The 22,733-nt window shown below is 46.6% G+C and overlaps 1 protein-coding gene across 1 annotated transcript in view; it reads left to right on the top strand.

Moving 5' to 3' along the window:
* The window catches only part of ADGRD1 (adhesion G protein-coupled receptor D1), a 224,765-nt gene that overhangs the window by 36,123 nt on the left and 165,909 nt on the right, over window positions 1-22,733 (top strand). Inside the window, 6 exon segments of the mRNA XM_033220087.1 lie at window positions 100-703; window positions 796-832; window positions 13,158-13,241; window positions 15,786-15,830; window positions 15,833-15,880; window positions 18,288-18,410. Of these exon segments, the coding sequence (XP_033075978.1) occupies window positions 638-703; window positions 796-832; window positions 13,158-13,241; window positions 15,786-15,830; window positions 15,833-15,880; window positions 18,288-18,410 (403 nt within the window). The 5' untranslated portion in view covers window positions 100-637.

The following is a 22,733-nucleotide window of genomic DNA, read 5'->3' as shown; positions in this document are numbered from 1 at the left end:
GACCCAGGAAGGACACAGCAGTGGGGATATAAATAGAGAAGGAGAACAGAACAAGGTTTGAGGAGAGAGACTTACATCACTCACTCCCTCTCCACCCAGAGAGCAGGACGGAGGTGTGAACTTGAGCCAGACCAGAAGGAGCTCCAGAGCGGCCGCAGGACAAGTCCGAGGAGCAGGCGGGCGCTCCAGGGAAAAACCACGCACAAAACCTTCTTCAGAGAAAAGGGAAGCAGCAAACCTGACTGAGACAAACGGAGGCTTTTGAAATAAAAAGAAAACACCGCAGGACGAACAGCCTCCCGTCCCAGGCGCAGGTCGCAGTCAGTGGTGACCTGGGATTGCTTTCCCGGACTGTGAGTCGGGTTTGGGTTTCTCCTCCCTGCATTCCACAGCTGCTCTGGTCATCGCAGCGTGTTTATTGATCACTGAAGAATCTCAAGTTTTGAGACAAGGAAGAAACACCCATTAGATCTCCCAAACAGCTGCGTTTCACAAACTTTAAGGAGACAGAACTTTTTTTTTCTCCCTGGAACCTGTGAAAATGTCCCTTTTCCAAGGAAGTGAAGGTTAAGAGGTCCCGTTCTCACAGACCCTCAGGAATTTCACTTGGCTCTGAGCTTTGACCTCCCAGAAAGCCATGGCAAAGCTGCTGCGGCTGTGCTGCTGGTATTCCCGCCTGCTGCTATTTTATTACAACTTTCAGGTAATGTCCCCAAGTGGCCAGGATGGAGACGGGCTCGGTTTCTCCGGAGGCTTTCCCTGAGCGTCTCTCACACTGTGGTCTTTTGTGTGCAGGTGCGTGGCGTCTACTCCAGATCGCAGGACCATCCAGGTACGAGTGTGTCCTTCTCACTCTGAGCACCACCCTCCCCTCCCTGCCTAGTGTGGTATCCCAGGAACAGCCCACTCGTTCATCCCTGAGGCATCAGCAAATGGCCGTTGCTGGGCTCCTGGTCCCCGACCTCGCTGCCCCACCACACGCTCTGACCCTGGGCTACCCCTCACTGGCCGAGCGGTGGACGGAGAAGCGGTTCTGGGCCCCTTGAGCTGGGTCATATGAAATGTTGTGATTCAGGAAATATGATCTCCTTCACTTGAATGCCTTGTCTGTCTTTTCTTTATTTTCTTTGCTTTCTTGCTTTCTTTCTTTCTTTCTTTCTTTCTTTCTTTCTTTCCTTCTTTCCTTCTTTCCTCCTTCCTTCCTTCCTTCCTTCTCTCTCTCTCTCTTTCTTTCTCTTCCTTCCTTCCTTCCTTTTTTTTTCGAGATGGAGTCTTGCTCTGTTGCCCAGGCTGGAGTGGCCCCAACCTCTGCCTCCCAGGTTCAAGCAATTCTCCTACCTGAGCCTCCTGAGTAGCTTGGATCACAGGTGTGCACCACCACGCCCAGCTAATTTTTTTTTTTTTTGTATTTTTAGTAGAGACAGGGTTTCACCATGTTGGCCATGCTGGTCTCGAACCCCTGATTTCAGGTGATCCGCCCGTTTTGGCCTCCCAGAGTGCTGGGATTACAGAAGTGAGCCACCACGCCCATCACATGTCTTCAGGGCAGTGTCACTGGGGGGCACTTGGAGCTCTGGCCCATAGTAGGGTCTTGGGACCTCCAGCCTCAGAGTGCTGACCAGCTGAGCCTGGAGCAGCCCATGAGAGGGACTCAGGACAGAGAGCCACTCTTGCTCTGGCCCCAGAGCCACATTCCTTTGGCCATTGTAACACCCAGCCAGGAAGCATCAGGATGGGGCTTCTCCCAGGAGGACAGGGAGGCACACGCCCTTTGCTGTTAAGAGTGTGGGCACATGTTCCGGTCAGCCAGGGGCAGAGATGGGAAGACGAGGCTTTCTGGGAGTGGTGGGCAGTCACTGGGCTGTTGCTTCCTGCTGGAAGTTGCAGGAGATGGGGAGAAGACCCTCTAGTGCCTGAATCCCTGCTGGGAAGCCTGTCGTGAGCACAGCCGCCGCCTCAGCCCCACCAGAGCTTGGCTGGGCACCTCTCTGAGCACTATTGTATGGCCCTGCCTGTCTCTGATGGGAAACCAGCCTTTTTAAAAAAGATTATTTTTGTTTTTATTTTTTCAGACAAAGTCTCACTCGGTCACCCAGGCTGGCATTGAGTGGTGAGATCTCAGTCTCAGCTCACTGCTACCTCTGCCTCCCGGGTTCAAGCAATTCTTGTGCCTCAGCCTCCCAAGCAGCTGGGATTACAGGCCCATGCCACCATGCCTGGCTAATTTTTGTATTTTTAGTAGACACAAGGTTTTGCCATGTTGGCCAGGCTGGTCTTGAACTTCCAACCTCGGGTGATCCCACCACCTCGGCCTCCCAAAGTGTTGGGATGACAGATGTGAGTCACTGCGCCTGGCTGGGAACCAGCCTTTAACAATCAGCCACAAATGGGCTCAGGCCAGCGCTGTGGGCAGATCCCAGGGCGATGTCCAGGCCTCCAGGGAGAGCCCCTTTCCTGGGTGGAGCACCAGGAGTCTGCTGGGGTCTAGGGCCAGGGGCTGTGCCCTCAGCCTCTGTCTCCTTTCCGGCTGCCCGGCAGCCCCAAGTCAGGATGTTCCAGGCATCGTCACCTCATCACCACCTCCATTCACCAACTCAGGGGTGGGGATGCTGCCACTTCTCATTCGTCCTCACGCGTAAGGAGCTCCTTTTAAAAAGACGTGGAAGCTGTGAGTTTCCACATGTTCCCCTCTCCTCAGCCAACTCACTGAATGAAAGAAACAAGGGCTCCGGTGGCTTGGGAATGAGCAAACACACGCAGCGCTGGATTAAAGAGAGGACGTATCCGCTCTGGGCGCCTTGCTTCTCACGAATGCAGGCCTCCTGGCTTGGGCTGGGCTCCGTACGGGAGAGGACTGAGAGGAGGGGACAGGTAGCCCCTCGAACTGCAGGGCAGTCAGGCAGAGCTGCGCACCCGGGTCCTGCAGCAGGCAGGTGGTCCCTGAGGCCCCAGCATGGCTCTCGCTGCTGCTCCGTGTTGAGGAAAGCTGTGTGGGTACTCACCAGACTTCTGCTTATGATACAGAGCCCACACACATCCTCATACATGCACATGTGTCCACATGCCTCCATGCCACATGTCTACATGTGTCAACATATGCCCACATACACCAACACAAATCACACACACCCACACATGTTGACACATATGCACACGCACACACACACATACCCAGATGTCTGCATGTGTCAACATATGGCTGCATGTCCACACACACCACTCAAATCCATACACATCAGACATGTTGACACACATGCATACACATGCAAAAGCATCCACACATCTACATGCGTCAACATGTGTCCACATGCATCCACACATGAGAGTCCACACACTTCACATGTGTAGACACACATGCACAATATACACATCCATGCACACACCCACACCCACGTGTGCCAATGCTTGTCGACATGCATCAACTTACATGTATTTACACATGTTCACACATATGTCCACACATATCCACGTGTCTACACACATGACCACACACATTCACAGACCACACACATCCACATGCATCCACACACATCCATACATTTCTACACACATGCATACATACACATGTGCACACATTCACACAAGTCCACGTGTCTACACACATCTGCACATGCTCACACATGTCCACACACATGCACATACATATACACATACCCACACACGCACACCCCACACACATGTCCACACACACTCATATGCATGCACGTGTCCACACACGTCTTCACATACTCACACATGTGCACTCACATGCACACACATGCACCCTCACACATTCACACACATCCACACACATGCACACCCATTTACACAGCTCACACATCCACACATGCACACCTATGTATACACATGTACACACACCTGCACTTGCATTCTTGACTCTAAACTTGAAGGAGCAGTTTCAACTCAGTCTTTGTTCCATATAGAACCTTTGTTCTTCCAACTCTGGATTTAGGGTAGAAATCAATGTTTCCTGATCAAGGCGCTGTGTTAGAGAAACAATGGCCGTGCTGATGATGGTAGAAAGGGATGGAAGGGCGTGGTGATCCGGAGTCTGGGTGGGAAAGCACGGTGAAGGCGACCACGCCTCCTGAGCTCTTGAAACCGAAAGATTTCTCTCTCCTCAGCTTTCCAGGTTCTGGCAGTCCCTCTCTTTCTCCTCATCCTCCCTTGTCCTCCTCTCACTGCAAAATGTTTTTGACCTTTTCCTTTTTCTCTTCCTTCCTCCTTCCTTCCTTTTTAGAATAATGGTGAAGGTGGACACATTTGCTTAATGCTTAGGTGTCCTCTATGAACACAACAGCCTGCTGCCTGCCTTCCTTCCCTTCCTTCTCTCCCCTTCTTCCTCACTGTTCCCCTCCTCCTCCCCCTCTTCCCCTTCTCCTGCCTTCTCTCTCACTTTGTTTCCTGTCTCATTTTCTTTTTTCCATTTTCCTCCCTCATTTCCTTCCCTCCCTCCCTGTCTCCCTCCATCCTATCCAATCCTTTCTTTTTTTTTTTGAGACAGACTCTTGCTGTGTCGCCCAGGCTGGAGTGCAGTGACACGATCTCAGCTCACTGTAACCTCTGTCCCCTGAGTTCCAGTGATTCTCCTGCCTCAGTCTCCTGAGTAGCTGGGACTACAGGCACCAGCCACCAAACCTGGCTAATTTTTGTATTTTTAGTAGAGACGGGGGTTTCACCATGTTGGCCAGGCTGGTCTCAAACTCCTGACCTCAGGTGATCCACCTGCCTCAGCCTCCCCCCGTGCTGGGATTACAGGCTTGAGCCACCACACCTGGCCCCAGTCCTCTCTTTTTGTCTTCTCTTCCCACATCTCAGACTCGGTTCACCGCATTTCCTGCTGAAAAGCCCATCCCTGGCTGTCTGTGTGAACCAGAATCTAGGGGCCTCCTTCATGTTCCAGCTTCCATCCCTGAGGCTCGCCTGCCCCCGGGGAGCCCTGGTAGAGGAAACCTGGCCCTGGCGTGTCTCCTCAGCAGTGCTCATGACGGGCCCGGGCGCCCCAGACGCACCAACAGAAACGACCTGTTTCCATCGCGAGAGAACAGCTCCGTAATGTGTAGTATTTCATCCTAAAGAGTGCCCAACAGCTCTGAAAACCGGCCAGTGTGTCTGCACGTTGGGCCTTTCGAAACACTGATTTCACATCATCCTCGCAAGAGCCCTGCGGTGCTGTCATGCCCTCGCACCGCAGGTGGAGAAGCGTGTCTTTCAGACAGACCAAGCGATTTGCTCAAGGTCACAGGGCTCAGAAGACACAGTATTAGGCCCAAGAAGCTCACAGCGTGAGGGGAGTTAGGGGAGACAGACGCAGACAGAGATTCTTGGAAAACAGCAGCCGCGTGGTCAGTACCGGGACACAGGTTCCCTCAGGTGCTAGGGGAGCCTTAAGGAGGAGTCCCCAGTATAGAGCAGAACCTGGTCTTCCAAGGCCAGCGTACTTTCCACCACAACCACACCAAACTGTATTATTTTGTTAAAGGTTCCCACAACTGTTAATCATTTCTTGTTTTCTCATTCTGGCACTCAGCACTGTGCCTTATGCATAGGAGGCATCCAATACGTATTTGTTGGGCTGGCACAGTGGCTCACGCCTGTAATCCCAGCACTTTGGGAGGCTGAGCCAGGAGGATCACTTGAGCCCAGGAGTTCAAGACCAGCCTGAGCAACAGAGACCCCACCTTTATAAAAAATAAACATTGGCCGGGCGCGGTGGCTCAAGCCTGTAATCTCAGCACTTTGGGAGGCCGAGACGGGCGGATCATGAGGTCAGGAGATCGAGACCATCCTGGCTAACACGGTGAAACCCCGTCTCTACTAAAAAAATACAAAAATCTAGCCGGGCGAGGTGGCGGGCGCCTGTAGTCCCAGCTTCTCGGGAGGCTGAGGCAGGAGAATGGCGTAAACCCGGGAGGCGGCGCTTGCAGTGAGCTGAGATCCGGCCACTGCACACCAGCCCTGGCGACAGAGCGAGACTCCGTCTCAAAAAAAATAAATAAATAAACATTTAGCTGAGCATGGTGGTGCATGCCTGGAGTCCCAGCTACTTGGGAGGCTGAGGTGGGAGGATCGCTTGAGTCCAGAAGTTTGAGGCTGCAGTGAATTGTGATCACACCATTGCACTCCAGCCTTGGTGACAGAGTGAGACCCTGTCTCAAAAAATATCTGTATATTTATTGACTTGTCTATGCATAGTCACTGAAGATTCGCTAGTCATCTGGTAAACCACATCAATAAAGCCAGCCAACCAGCATGCATTTGCCTCACGGCTGGCTGCGTTGGCTTGTATCACCTGGTTTGCCTGTCTACACTGGCAGAGGTAGCCAGATATTTGCCAGATCTTTATGTCTAAGATGTAGAGAGGTATTTCATTTTGTAAGTAATTGCCAAACAACTTGAAATCATTTTAAGCCTTTGCATACTCTGTGCTTATCTGTGACCGGAGATTGTCATTCTGGAGGAATTATAGAATGCAGTAGTTGAGGGGCCGTAGGGACTATTGAGCCACCTTCCCACTTTACAGGGAAGCCGGGAGGTAGGTTTGGAGAGGGAAATCCAGGGTTGGCAGCGTCCGGACCCCTCCCTACATCTGGAAGCTTTTCCAGGACCCCAGGCTGCCCGATTTCTTGCCTCTGTTCCCCAGGGACAGCCTTATGAAGCTGTGATGGTTGATTAATCTGAATCCATAAATGCCACTGGCCAATAAATTGCAGGCCATTCTTAAAAAGTTTATAAGCATGCCATTGTATAGATGACATTTGTAATGAGGAAAAGGGAACTTAAAACAAACCCAAAGCCTGTCATTACCCAGCAGCGTCCTGGTCCTGGGGCACACGGCACAGCTGGCTCCAGCCGTCTCCAGAGTTTGGGGCGGTTCACTTCACCCGCTCTATTTAGGGGTCTGGGAGGCCAAGCAGATAATTACAGTAATTATCATTCCTTAGATCTCCATCCTGCCGTAGAGTTTATAAAGAACGGTCGGAACCGCCAGGCCATGGCGGAAGTTGATTCTTCATCTTCATGGTATTTATAATAGAATTTTCAAAAACAACGTTTATATCCAGTTGAAGAAATGGAAATTTGGCAAATAGAGATTTTCTAAATACTAGAATTATATAAATAATTATAGTCTATGTTTATTTATTTATGTTTGCATTTTATCATTCATTTTGCCTGTATAGTTAGTTTTTAAGTTGCTAATATTAAAAATCTGGGAGATTTCAAATGCAAAAATCTCTCTCTGTCTTTCTGTCTCTCTGTCTCTGTCTGTCTCTCTCTCTCTCTTACACACACACACACACACACACACACCCACCCCTCCCGGGCCCCTTGTCTTAGACATGGGGGATACAATGTAAATAGAACATTCAAGGAACAGAGTCTGATATGGAGACAACACACAAATATAGTAACAAAAAAATCCCAAACAATAGTAAATGCCATGAGAAAACCAAATAAGGACCTGAAAGAAAGAGCGGATGGTGGTGGCGACGAAGGCGTGGCATGAGGGGAGGGGTCCTGTGAACTGAGACCTGAATCATAGAATCAGCTACACAAAATGTGGGGAACAGCCTTCCAGGCAGTGGGAACAGCAGGCAAAGTTGTGCAGGAAAAATAAGCTCCACGTGTTGGAGGCCAAGGAGGATGGAGCCACGAAGGCCAGCCCGACCATCGGCAGGGGCCGGCGCTCCGTGTGGTATAGATTCCAGCTGGACCAAGTCAGTGCAACACTGAAGATTATTCCCCTACAGGAAACCAAGGGATAAAGGTTTCCCTGGACTCAGACAAGGAATAAGTAACAGGGAAGGGAGAAGAATAGGGAAATCTGGAAGAAAAATGGAAAAGGAAAAATTAAAGGTTGTATTAACTTGTTTTGAGTATTAATACTCTGTCTCTCATCTCTCTCTTATGTCTGTGACACACACACACACACACCCACCCCAAACTCAATAAAACATTACATATGGATGATAAATTAATTCTGAAGAACTGTGGTGATGTGGGCTTGAATATACCCCTTTCTCTCTCTGCCCTTCTCTCTTTCTCTCTCTCTCTCCCCCGCCGGTTCTTTCTCTTCCTCCTCACCCTCCCATTTTCTCTCTCTGGCTCTGTCCCCTGCTATTTGTTTTCCAGGCTGGGGATGCTTTGGAGTCCTCAAATGGGCCATGGTTTTGCTTGGCTGGCCGACCTGCCTAAGAAGACGTTTAGTCTTTAGAAGAGTTTGGTGAAAATCAAGGTGGTTGCAGAGCCAGGTGGTCTCACGCCACCTTCTCGATGGGAAGGTGCCATAGAATGCCTTTTTCCCAAAAGAATGAAACTTTCTTGCTCTGATGAAACTTGTAGAACTACAAGTTATTTTACTCCTTGAGTTGGAAAAGGAACCTATGGGCTGAGTTCAGCCCATCCCATTAGCACCACACAATGTTTTATTTAAAAAAAAATACGAACATTAAAATTTTGGTAAATTTTACTTTAAAAAAATCTGGATTTCTGACTCCACTTTAAAATAAGGAAGACCTGACAATCCTGGGCAAACCTTCCTGCAGAGCCGCATGCTTCGGCATCAGGAGGCACCACTTAATTTAGACAGAGCACAGTTTTCTGCGCCACCTCAGCCTCTCCTGCCCTATGACTCTGGTGGTACCAGCTGATGGTTTCCAGCATCTGCTCTGATGAGTCTGGACTGTGCCTTCCAGCTTGTTAACTACCTTGGATGCCATCCCTGGACTCTGTCCAGTCACTTCTCAGGACTCGCTGGCCCCTGCAGGTGTTACAGCTTGCAGCCCCTTCATTGCTTATTTGCAGTCAGTGTTGCTAGTTGCAAAACATCTGTGGCAACTGAGGTGTTGTACACTTGTCTGAAGTGCAGTGGTGTGGAGAGAAGGCAGTGTTCTGGCCTCAGTCCCCCTCTTCTCATCACTGGCCGCCTATGAACCCTGGCTGACTTTGGGGTGAATGAGACACCATCACTTTACTCTGTTAGCCTTTCTGCCAGGACTGATTGTGACCATTTGTAAATGGAAAGAATAGGAAGGACTTTATCATGCACAGGGTTATTTTATAAAGATGAGGATTCTGAAGACACATCTGTTCTTTGTATAACAGATGTTATTTCCTTTTACAATTTTTTTTTTCCCGGATGACTGGAATAACAAGTCAATGAGGTTTTGTCCTCTTCAAAATGAATATCCTAGATTTTAGGGGGAAAAGAAAAGCACAGTAGGAATGAAAATGATTATTTTTGATTTTTGCATTTCAGATTCTTTGTATTGCATTACAATAGTAGAACTATCCTCACTGGAAATCAGCTGAAGTCAGGCCTTATTTTCTAACATGCTACTTCATTTAACTAGGGCTATTTTATTTAGAGACTAACAAGACCGTTAAGTTATTGTTTAGGTACTCCTCTTTAGCTCGTATTACAGAGTTAACTTTGTTCTTGGCTTACATTTTGAACTTGTGTACATAAAACTGGAGGGAGAGATGCAAATTGAAAAGTGGAACCAATGAACGGGACATGGGTGGATGTTTGGCAACCTGTGGACAAAAATTCAGATATTAGATGGGGTGTATCAGTTCTTATCTGAAAATGGTGGTATGCTCCTAACTACTATGACACTTCAGTTGTGAAAGCAAGCCTTAAAATATTTCTAAAGGAATACAGATTGAAAAATTCGAATAGAACAGAAAGATAATGCAACATGAATCTTCTTCTTACACCTTGCACTCAGTTTTTCGACTTCTTCACTCCCAAAGCACCAGTATTGGTTTCTGTATCTATCCAGACATCTCTCTCTTCTTCTCTCTCCTCTTCTCTTCTCCATGCCTGCCCTGAACCAACTATATTTTACACAAATAGCTCATAGTACACCCATTTTTATCACCTTAATTTTTTAAAACTAGACAATATCAATGAAAGAACACGCTATCTCAGTGCACTGATGAACCTTAGTATTCGTCCCAGCTATATTCCAGTCCAGAGTGTAGATGTGCCATGTTTATTTAGCCAGCTATCTGTAGATGAGCATTTAGGCTGTTCTCAGGTTTCTGATACTATTAAAAAATTCTGCAACAAACAAGCCTTGCACAGAGGTCTTTGATCATATGTATGAGTGTATCTCTAGAATAAATTCCTAGGGGTGGAATTACTAGATCAAAGGGAATGTATACTTAAAATTGGGATAGATATTGCCAAATTACCCTTCAGAAGGGGTGTACTGATTTGAACTCCCATCAAAAATGTGGTGGAAGTTGCCAGCTTAGGATAGCTAACTTAATGCTCACCTGTCTGATAGGTGAACTCTGATAAGCTCATTGTTGTTTAATATACTTTTAAAACTTATGAGCAAGGTTGGGCATCATTTGATATATTTATACATAATTTTTATTTCTTTTTCATTGAGTTATTTGATTATCTCCTTTGCCTCAATATTCGGTTGGTTCTTTTTAATAGTAGGAGTTTTACCAATATAATCGTTTAATACCTCTAAAAAGAAATCAGTACCCTTCTGTAATATATATTATATAAACAACACTCCTCGGTTTGATTTTGCTTGATGGTTTTTTTTCTGCACAGAAATTTAGAAAAGGTATGTTGTCAAATGTATAGCCTGTTTTCTGCGGAAGCTTTTGCGTTTTATTTTATTACATGGAATTTTTGATCTATCTGGAAATTGTTCTGGTATAAAGAGTAAGGTTGGGATCTTAATTTTTTCCAGGTGGTGAACTGGTTTCCAATGCCTTTGTTGAATAATATTTCTCCTCTAATTTAAAAGGCCAGCTTTGAGGCCAGGCGTGTTGGCTCACGCCTGTAATCCCAGCATTTTGGGAGGCCGAGGCAGGTGGATCATCTGAGGTCAGGAGTTTGAGACCAGCCTGGCCAACATGATGAAACCTTGTCTCTACTAAAAATACAAACATTAGCCAGGCATGGTGGTGGGCGCCTGTAATCCCAGCTACTCGGGAGGCTGAGGCAGGAGAATCACTTGAACCTGGGAGGCAGAGGTTGCAGTGAGCCGAGATCACGCCACTGCACTACAGCCTGGGCAACAACAGTGAAACTCCCCCTCAAAAAATAAATAAGTAAATAAAAAATAAAGGACCACCTTTATCACAGACTAAATTTCCGTATGTGTGTAGGCATCTTTGCGGATTTGTCTTCCGCTGAACTGTGTATCCATGTGTCGCCATGAGCCATCTTCATGGCTGTAGTTTTATGCTGTGCCTTGTCATTGTGAATGTGAATCTTCTCTCTTTATCCTCTTCTGTTTCTTCTCCAGATTTTCTTGCTTATTTTTTATATGAACTCCATAATCATATATCTCCCCCACAGAAATTCTCTCAGCATTTTCACAACAGATTTCCTAATACGCATAAAGGATAGTTGATGACCTTGAGTCGGCTTTTCCAGTGGGTTGAATCCTTCAGGCATTCAAGGGTTCTTTCATATCCCTCAGAATTATTATTTTTTGCTTTCTTCATGAAAATCTTGTACAATACTTATTCTTGTGTTCATAAATATTTTCTTTTTGTTGGCTGCACTTATGAGAACTTTTCTTCCTTTTTTGTAGCATTATTGTTGGAATACAGAAAGGCAATTGACATTTGTATATTAAATTTGTACAAGCCTCCTTGCTAAATTCTTTTATTGTTTGTAATAGTGTTTCGCTTATGAAATTCTTTTCTTATTTGTAATAGTTTTCCACTTTGGTTATCAGGCATACATCATTTGAAAATAATGATCTTATTATCTCCTCTTTAAACATTTTTTTTTTTTTTTTTTTGAGACGGAGTCTCACTCTGTCACCCAGGCTGGAGTGCAGTGGCACGATCTCGGCTCACTGCAAGCTCTGCCTCCCAGGTTCACGCCATTCTTCTGCCTCAGCCTCCCAAGTAGCTGGGACTACAGGCGCCCGCCGCCACGCCCGGCTAATTTTTTGCATTTTTAGTAGAGACGGGGTTTCACCGTGTTAGCCAGGATGGTCTTGATCTCCTGACCTCGTGATTTGCCCGCCTGGGCCTCCCAAAGTGCTGGGATTACAGGCTTGAGCCACCGCGCCCAGCTTTTTTTTTTTTTTTAAACAACGAATAACATAAAGATTATTAGTTGGTACTTTTCTATGATCTAGCAGTCATCTGGGGCAGCTGATTATTGTCTAGTCATCTAAACCATTATTTCCACTTCTGGGAATGCATCCTGGAAACTGATCCCAGAGAAGACTAAAATTGTTTCCATAAAGCCACTCATATCAGTGCCACCTGTACGAGTAAGGATGGAAGCTATTGATTGTCCATTAGCAGAAGAATGGTGACACCTGTTATGGGGCAGCCACTCAAGAGAATGTGACCCAAAGTCAAATTATGAGGGCTAGATAGAAACCAAGAAATAATTCAGAGAGCATGCAGAGAGAAGACCAGAATAGAAAATAACACACCTGCATCGAGTTATGTTTACTCCAAGTACAAGGATCATGAAGGAAATTTCGAACTGAGTAATGCTTAGTCTGGAGGAAGCATAGAGGGCAAATGGAATGACCAGGACTAAATTGAGAAAGGCTTACTCTGTGAGTGTTGCATCTACAATGACCTGGCGGTGTGATTTTGTGCAAGACTTTCAGTTCTTGTCTTTTCGAATAGGCTAAGAATTCAATTATCTTACAGATTATTGTTAGCATGAAATGAGGAAGTGTTTGTTGAGGACCTCACTGCCTGGCAGACCATTCATGTTAGTTTTCTCCTCTTTTAAAATGGTTTTACCCTTATTTTTTTCTATAGTGTGATTACATTAGATATTAACTCTAAAACAATAATAAATAACAGCAGGATATGGAACATTCTTATCTTTTCCTGACATGAATGGGCAAGCTTCTAGTGTGTCACCAGTAAGCGCAGTGGCTTCTGTTTTCATGCAACAAGAGGCATCTATTCCTATTTACCCTGTTTTGTCCAGTTAAGGAGCTATTTACCAGCTTCTAATTTAAGAGTTTCTTTTTCTAACCAAGAGTGTGTATTGAATGTTATTAAATACGCTTTCAGTATCTCCTATAGCCATGGTGATCCTTTTACCCTTCCCCCATAATGCGTATGCCAAGCGGTTCTTACCCTTTAGTTCTTCCCTCCCTAATGATGATTTAAAACTTTTATTCTTTTTCCCCAAGGATTTCAGGTCTTGGCGTCTGCTTCCCATTACTGGCCACTGGAGAATGTGGATGGGATCCATGAACTTCAGGATACAACTGGAGGTACAGACACAGGTGCTGAGAGCAGCTGTGGGCCCGGGAAACCCAGGGCCAGTGGGGAACGTGGGTGCTGAGAGTGGCTGTGGGCATGGGAAACTCAGGGCCATTGGGAGACATGGGTGCTGAGAGCGACTGTGGGCCGGGGAAACCCAGGGCCATCAGGAGATGCAGGTGCTGAGAGTGGCTGACCTGGGAAACCCAGGGCCACTGAGGGACATGGGTGCTGAGAGTGGCTGTGGGCCCAGGAATCCCAGGGCCATCAGGAGAACAGATGTGGACAGAATCTGCTTTGAAGCCAGGGTGATAGAGATGAACAAATACTTGTGTAACTTCCCATAACAATTATTTCAAAGCGTTTTATTTTTTGTAGAGATGGGGTCTCGCGACGTTGCCAGGTTGGTCTCAAGCTCCTGGCCTCAGCAATCCTCTGGCCTTGGCCTCCCAAAGTGCTGGAATTACAGGCGTGAGCCAGTGTGCCAGGCCACAAAGTATTTTACTAGAATTTTTATAGAGACAGCTATTACATATTGAATGGCAGAATTTCTGATTCAAAATATGATTAAAATGTGCATTTTCCCCAACAACCTTGAAACAGAAGCTGGCCTGAGGATGCCTCTATATGCAAGTCCAGGTGTCTGTTTTCTAGGTTGAATGGACTGGCGTCATCTGCACGCTGGCCACAGCAGGGGCCTATCTGAAGCACATGTCAAAGGCCCACTAAGACCAGCTCACGTGTTTGAAGGGCCTATGCTTCATTCAGCAAATGCATCCCCATCTACCAACCAGCTTCTCCACACACCAGCTCCATTGGAAAAGATTAAGCATCACCTAAGATGTTTCCAATGAGACCCAATTCCAAATCGTCTCTGTTTTGAGTTAATTCAGACATTTGTTGGTAAGAGAAACCTCACACCTTCCTGGGTATTTTTTTTTTCTCTTTCTAATAAGGACTTTTTAAAAACCGTAAGCTTTGTATGACTTAGGATGGTTTTCCATTTTATTTTTATTTACTGATTGCTCTTGTTCATGTCAGATGGCCGATGTGTGTGGCGAGGGTTTACCATACAGCAATCCTAGCATGTGCTTTGGTCGTCCCTGTTCTGGTTCCGTGGGAGGCATTTTATTTTTAAAACCAGGTATTGCCGGTGACTGTGCTTCCCACACTGGCACACTAGCATTTTCCTTACTCCTATGATTTAATGTGTTGCTGGACATTACTGCTGAAGCTTCTGAAATGCTTCCTTAAAATTTGCACACTGAGAACCATCAGTGCTGCCTCTGCTGCTGGTGTTCTCAGAGTGAGGTGCAGTTGAGCACGCACTCTGTGAAGGGCACCTGCGTGGGTGCCACACGTTGCCTGCCCAGCATCGCTCTCATCCACCTGCCTATAGGGCAGCAATATGGTCACATTTGGAAAGCACCCTAGAGCCAGATGTCTTTTGCAAGCGCTTGGCCTGGCAGGGCAGAGAAAGCTCCTGTGTGAGTTTCTTTCATGACGGGTTCGGGTTCAAACAAACCACGTTCCCTTGTCTGGCCTCTAGTTTTCTTTTTTGAAGGCCTTTATTTTAAAGCGGTGGAAAGGGGGTCATTTCATCAAGAGGAGATGTCTTCTTGAAAGAGTTCACTGTTCCAGGACCCAGCAATGAAAATGCCAGGAGTTTTTTCAAACAAGAGCTTGAATAACTATCAGTGCCTTTCTCTCCTCACCCCTATACCTGAACTCACTGTGGTGGCTTAAAGCAGTTACTCTTGGTACTTTGAAACCTTTACCTATGAAAAATTCTTCTCTTAAGGTGATACAATTACAGATGCAGTTACACACTGTGGCTGCATTTTGTTCCCTGAATGTATCGACTTCCAGTAAAGCCCTAATATATCCCTGTTTGTCCTGGAGCACTGCACTGTGGAAGGTTTCTCTGCACTTCCCTGCTGGATGCATTCTCTAGGTTGTAATGCGATGCTGGCATATTTCAATTTGATTACAGGCTTCTTAAGGGAAAAAAGAAAAGAGCAGACCCTATCAGCACATTTAGCTGCTGGGGACAGGCGAACGGCTTTGGCAAGCCTTTGGAGGACGTGCAGCTTTGTCGTTTGTTGCCGAAGTCTCCGTCGTTTTGTCCACTTGTCATCATCTCACGCAGCTGTTTTCATGCGGAGTGTGTGTCTCATCGGTTCTTGTGACATCATAACCATTCATCCTTTTGTTGAGCCTGTGTTATAAGTGGCCAAGTTCAATTTCATATCTCTCAACTAAGTGTCCGCATAGGGTTGAAGCTGGAAAATTAGAACTATCACACGTGGCCAAATTCAGCAGCCATCACGCCCTGGCATGTGAGCTGAGTGGGGTCGTTGGAGTGGCCGAGCTGCTGACCAAAGTAAACAAGGGTGGTGGAGGCTGGGAGATGTGAGGTCCGAAGAGAAAGTCCAGGGTGCTCTTGGATCAAAGAGCCCCTCCTGCTGCCTGCTGCAGGTTGAGAGATATGTTGGTCCCATTTGTCTTTTGTCTCACTCACTCGCTGTGCTTTTTGTTTTTGTTGTTTCACCCAGCGTCCCGAACCCACAAGCTCACTGTGCTTCCTTCCCGTAATGCTACCTTGTGTATTCCAATGACTCTGCCTACTCAAATCTCTCTGCAACTGTAGGTGAGCATTTATGTACTTTTGTTCTTCGTTCTGTCAAGTTTGGATCTACGATGAATTCTGAGGCCAATTCTGTTTGGTGGTATCTGAATTCACTATGTCCTGGCTAGCAAGTGAGCAAATGTCCCAGTCAAGAGAGCAGATCCAAGGTGTTAAAAAATAACCACTAGGGTTAAGTCTAAAGGAAGATTGCAACACATTAGAACAGGGGTCCCCAGTCCCTGTTACCAATCCGTGACACTGGCACCAATCCGTAGCCTGTTAGGAACTGGGCTGCACAGCAGGAGGTGAGTGGTGGGTGAGTGAGTGAAGCTCCATCTGTATTTACAGCCGCTCCCCATCACCTGCATTACTGCCCGAGCTCCACCTCCTGTCAGATCAGCGGCAGCATTAGATTCTCTTGGGAGCACAAACCCTACTGTGAACTGCACCTGTGAGGGATCTAGGCTGCACGCTCCTTATGAGAATCTAATGCCTGATGATCTGTCACTGTCTCCCATCACCCCCAGAGGGGACTGTCTAGTTGCAGGAAAATAAGCTCAGGGCTTCCCCTGATTCTACATGATGGTGAGTTGTGTAATTATTTCATTACATATTACAATATAATAATAATAGAAATAAAGTGCACAATAGATGTAATGCACTTGAATCATCCCGAAACCATCCTCTCCAACCCATCCATGGAAAAATTGTCTTCCATGAAACCGGTCCCTGGTGTCAAAAATGCTGGGGACGACTGCACTAGAAGGTATATACATTCTTTCAGGTTCCCAGGATCTTCTAAGCCAGCTGCTTGTTTTCAGAACAAAACAGACACAAGATGAGACCTTTTCTAAACATAGAGATTGTTTGGAATTTTCAATGAATTGTCTTCTTTGGGGGAGGAAAGCAGGCCATTTTGACGGAAAATTAAAGTTAATTTAAAAATACCTCATCAAACATTTGATTTCTTATAAACATTAAAATCAACCTTTCGTCCGTAGCTGGACTTAAAAAAAATCGTTAGAAGCTGTTTGTGAAACATATACCCACGAGAATCATGGTTAAATTATTTTCTTATTTGATAACCTCCAGCACCTACATGGCTCAACGTGAAGCTCAAAGCAAAAGGGGTAATAGCAACTGAGGCATTTATTAGATCAACATAGTAGCCAGTTCTGACCCTGTCGATCTTACCCTGTGATCCTTTTCAACACAGAAACTGTCTGCTCTTTCAACTGTAAGGTGATTGGCTTCCAAAATTAATGTTGCCAGTCAAGCAGTCTGACTTAGGGGTTTATACAGCCTGGCTCAATTATGCAACCACTAGTGATCCATTTAACCTTGCAATACATAGGTCTCCATCAGCAAAAATGAGATAAAATTTAAAAATGAGTTTAAAAACAGTAAGGAAAAACACCGAGGTCCCTTGAATTGGTTATCCATGTGACAATGGAGCTGGAAAACCTGAGCTGGGGTTGGGGTCAGGACCGCAGACCCTGTTAGCTCTCCCGTGTGTCTTCAGCTGGGCTGACGGCTGCCAGGGGCTCAGACATTCTCCCCAGCCCATGTGGTAGCAAAGATCTGTGAGTGACTGTGACCCCAGTTAACAATAAATGCCTACTCCTGATTTTTATAGTCTTCACTTATCTATTCTGTAAACCATTTACCCCACACCTTCACCATCAGATCCCCTGGCCATGGGAACGGGACACAACAGGATGATCGGATGAGGCAGTGACCCTCAGGATTTGTGGCCAGCTGGGCTTGTCACCTGCAGGTTCTCCTGGGACTATGCAAAATGTTACTTGGGGTTTTCCTCCTAGTGCCTGAAAATGGGTTCTGCTAAAATCCCAAATCTACCTGTCCAGGTTCAGGGGATTTCAATTAAAACTCAAAAGGAGAAGGAGTTCAGCTGTAGTTCCATGTTCACACTTGCACTGAAATGTTCCACTTGGAATGCTCAGCATGAGGACGGGAGTGGGGAGGACTCGAAAAGCAGGTAGGCACAGTCAAAGTCCAGGACAGGAGGCTGTCGCCACGCCACGCTTGGTAACCCATCTGTTGGCAAATATCACAATTATCACATCATCATACGATACGATATGCAATATGAAATCTATATGCAAAGGTCTGTATGCATTTGTATATAATACCTGCATATTATGTACAAATATATTAATATTATTTAATGTTAAATTTTTACCTGACACATACACATAACTTATTTATAATTTAATTACTAATAATTAAATATTACTGATGCTATGAATATTCATATTATAGAATAATATATGTTATAAATATATAATTAGAAAGATCAATAATACTGCATACTTACACATAAGTTATTTGTAGGTCTGACACACATCTTCAGACTTTTAATCTCGGAAGGTTATTAACATATGATGTTGTCATTTTTCTTCCTTAGATATTGTGGAAGGGAAGGTCAACAAAGGCATTTACCTGAAAGAGGAAAAGGGAGTCACGCTTCTCTATTACGGCAGGTACAACAGCTCCTGCATTAGCAAGCCAGAGCAGTGTGGCCCTGAAGGTGAGTAGCTGATCCCTGCGGCGTCTTTGTCATGCATTTCATTATCAGGGAGCACCTGCTCCTCTGGCGACTGGCAGATGTGAACCTGAGGTTCTCATCAGTGGCAGAATGCGTGAGAATGTCAATGACGGATTGGAGGGCAGGGGAGGGAGGAATACAGGCAAGGAGGTTACTAAGCAGAGACTTGTCCTGGTGGCTGGAAGTTGTAACATCCTCTTACAGAGATGTGAGATCAAAATACTTAATCTTGTAAAGGAGGGGGAAAAAAAACCTTCCTATAAAACAGATACAGCAATGTCACCGTGAGGACTGGACAGGGCCGCGGCGTTTCTGGGAAGGAAATTGATGGCATGGCACCTGCGGTGTGATTTCTGGCTCTGGGATGTTGACAGTGAGCGGGCAGGGCATACCCTGGAACACTCGTGCCTGGTTTTGGTTCTTTCACATTCATCGAGAGGGGCTGGGCCGTGGCTCCACCTGTCCTGGCGAGTGGTCACAGGCCTGTGGCTAACGTCATGCCATGGACAGAGCAGAGATGCAAAAGAAACACCGGAAATCGACTTGCTTTCGTTTGCTTTTACTGTGTGAAGGGTAACCTGCTCTCTCATATCTAGGCTTCAGGCAATGCACGTCTGGACCACATTGCAAATTTTCTGGGAAATTGTTCTCTGCCATCCAAACCGGCTTGGAGCCTACAAGTTCCTTTCTCCTAGGCAAAAAGAAAATGATGATTTCTAGGGAGGAACAAAGCTGACTGCAGGCCTTGCATGAAGCTCTGATGCATTTAGGACATCAGATGGCCTTCTGTGATGAGTTCATTGTGCATGATTGTAGGACAATGTGGACTATGTTCCAGTAAAAATAAACAACAGCTTAGCAAGGCAAAAACATGTGGGAGGATACATCTCGGGCTTTGTGGAAACCAGAATTTTGAGCAATGGTTATGAGGCCCAAAACCACGGTCAGGTTTACAAACTCATAGTTTGAGCTGTTCCTGAGTTCAAACAGCTCCATAAACATCCCAGGCTTATTTGTTTTTACAAAGTGAAAAACAACCATGGGCTCGGCCTGGGCTCAGTGGCAGGGCGAGGAGGACAGCAGAGTCATATGTGCTCCTTCCTTTCGTTGGATTCGGGAAGGGTGGGCATCTCTGCAGTGGCTGTTTCTGGGTTTCTAGGGAACGGCTCTTGTGAGGCCTGATGCAGACGCAGACGCAGAGGGTAGGTGGGGCATTTCTCATCGTGCCCCCCCGGGTCTTGAGTTCAGCTTCAGAAGGTGACTGGGCCACGAGCCTGCACGAGGGCCATGGCGTGCCTTTCCGGCTTTCCTCTGCCCTGTCCTTGGCTCAGGTGGATCCTCCTGGGGCCCTGAGGAGCTTGTACTTCTGTGTGCGGGAGAAAAAGCCATGAACAGGGAAGACCTGCCCAGCATTTTCCAAATTAAAGTCCCTGTGGCAGGAGGCAGAGAAGGCCTTCTCAGGGGGCACTTGGGGCAACTACAACAAAAATTAATGGTTTTGTTTTTATTTTAATATAATGGGTGCATCAGAAATGAATTTTCATATATATTATTTAAGAGGAAATTTCAGTAAGCACCGAGCTTTAAAAGTGGGTAGATTTAAAGGAAAATATTTCCTAATAATCATAATTCAGGTGGTATTCAGATCTGATAAAAATTGTGAATGATTGGAACGTGGGAAGCATTGATTTAGCCTTTTCAGATGTGTTGAGTGAGTCCTCCACACTTACTGGTGTGGGCAGAAGCTTATAACCTGTTATTCTTATAACAAAAAACAACATTTAAATAGAGAAATGCTCTCCAGTCCCTGCCTAACAGGCCCACTGCTTTTATATTTCTTATTTCCAAATCCTGATGTGGTCTCTGTTCATATTTTCAGCTGATTTTTTAACAAATTATGTTTTAGGGGACAGGGTTGATGCTGAGAAACATGGCTGTCCCCCAAGGGCACCTATGGAAGGCAGAGGTCCCTGCTGCGGCCCTGCTCCGGACCCCTGCTCTGGGCCCTCCCTCCACCCCTGCTTCTGCCAGAGCCTCTCTGCTGCTTGTCTGCCTGCCTTCATTCTAGGAGCTACTGTGGGTCCTGTCTCTTGGCAAATGGTGCCTTCTGGGGACATTGTCTTAAAGTCACTTGCTGCGAATGGGGGAAGCTTTGGAGGACACTGGAGAGAAAAAGGCTGTTGGGTCTCTGCCCATTCTTGAATGTTAAGGTTAGGAAACACAGCCTGTTCCTTCAATACTCAGGATTCTCTCTTTCAACTCCCCTGACCAGTGAGCACACAGGTGGGGAAACTGAAAAGAGGAAGAGGCACTTGCTGGAATGTCCTAGCACCTTCTTTCACCTACCTGGAGACCTTGACGGCTCAGCTCGAGTGTAACCTTCACAGGGATGAGCTGCGGTCCGGGTGAGGTCCTCTGTCTCACGCCCTCATTGTTCCCCCAACATTTCTTCCCGGAACTTGCGCCACTGATGATGGCCTGTCACTTCCGTCTCCCTTACTTGGTCTTCAGCTCAGTGAGGACGAGGACTGAGTCTGTCTTGGCCACTGATGAGTTCTCAGTGCCCGGCACATCATAGATACTGCACATGGGATGCATCTCCATCCAGGCTTTGCTGTACCTTCACATGAATACTGAGCAAGGGCCATTCACGACTCCTAGAGAAGTCATTTCTCCAACATCGAACCCACAGTCAATACTGACTACACTCAAGCACGTTGCTAGGAGGTGGATCTCATGTGACGTTTCTGACCATAATACTATAAAGTTAAATGAAAGGAAACTGATTGCACAAAATCCAAAAAAGGTCATTTTCCATCTCCAGCCTCAAGGTGCAAATTATTAGGTAATTCTTCCTTGCTGACTCTCATTTCTACCTCTGATTTGTTGCTATGTCAGTTAAGAGAATGTTATTTGATATGACAAGTAAAAGCACGGACAACAGCAGAAAAAGAAGCCCATCCCACTGTTGGACTCCTCTGACTTTTAGTGTGTTATTTCTGATATTGGGCTAAATTCTGTCTTGAGTAACTTCCGCCCATTGCTTCTAGTTCCAGCTCTACTGTGAATGGCTTTGGCAGCTCCTGGGAAAGGCGGCCTCCCTGATTAGCCCCTCAGCTTCGCCTTCCTCCTTCTGTGAATATTTCCTTCACTTTTCCCTCACATGTATTAAGAACTTCCTCTGCTTATAAACCCCAGGGAGGCCACTGAGGTCCCGAAGCAGCAGCTGGAGCATCTCCGCATGGCCACTTCCATCTTCTCAGCTTTGAGCTGGCTTTTCCCCCATTTGCATCTGTTTCCTAAATTTAAAAAGCTGTCAACAATATGCTAAAACACTTGCAGGTGGAGTTTTAGGCTAGAAATTTCCGGAGGGGCCTGGAGGACACGGGCCTGGCAGGGATCCAGCTACTCTCTTCCTCAGATGATCCGGGGTCAGGGGACTCCGAGGCCTGTGGAGCAGGCGATCCTCAGAGAAGAATTCGTTCAGCACGCTCCTTGAACAGATGGGGAAACTGAGGCCCAGAGAGGATGCAAGATGAGCCTGAGCTGCACGATGCTGTGGTGCAGTGCATCTCCAAGTACAGCTCATAGGCCCTGGGTGGCAGCAATTGCAGGTTCCCAGGCCCCCACCAGGACGTGCTGATTCCAAGTCTCAGAGGACAAGGCCTGGGAATCTGAATTTTTAGCCAGTGTCTCCAGGTGATTCTCGCAACTCACGTGATACCACATCCCGGGAGCGGCCGCGGCTGACTGTACGTGCTTCGTTTGCTGGGTGCTGTGTTGATCTTCTGTTTTTATAGTGAGATTTTCTAGATTGTCTCCAGCCAGGTGGGTGGATCCAAATACCCTAGCCCACCAGGTTTCCAGAAATGGAATTTCTCCCGGTGCTTTCAGTGTTTTTCTTTTAAAATTAACATTCAACTCTGGCAGGACACAGTGGCTCACACCTGTAATCCAAGCACTTTGGGAGGCCGAGGCAGGAGGATTGCTTGAACCCAAGAGTTTCACACCAGCCTGGGCAACATAGGAAGACCCCGTCTCTACGGAAAAAAAAAAAAAAATTAGCAGGGTGCAGTGGTGTGTACCTGTCGTCCTAGCTACTCAGGAGGCTGAGGCAGGAGGATCACTTGGGCCCAGGAGGTCAAGCCTGCAGCCAGCCATGATTGCACCACTGCACTCCAGCCTGGACCACAGGGCAAGACACGGTCTCAGAAAAAGTCAACCTTGACATATGGGAAAATTTCATTTAAAAATCTACACTGCTGACTTCTCTTAAAATATCAGAACTGCTCCCCTGCACCCCAC

Source organism: Trachypithecus francoisi, unplaced genomic scaffold (assembly GCF_009764315.1).
Source record: "Trachypithecus francoisi isolate TF-2019V2 unplaced genomic scaffold, Tfra_2.0 Lachesis_group11, whole genome shotgun sequence".
In the NCBI taxonomy this organism is placed as follows: domain Eukaryota; kingdom Metazoa; phylum Chordata; class Mammalia; order Primates; family Cercopithecidae; genus Trachypithecus; species Trachypithecus francoisi.
Note: the sequence above shows the minus strand (reverse complement) of the source record. Positions and strands in the feature narration are given on the sequence as shown.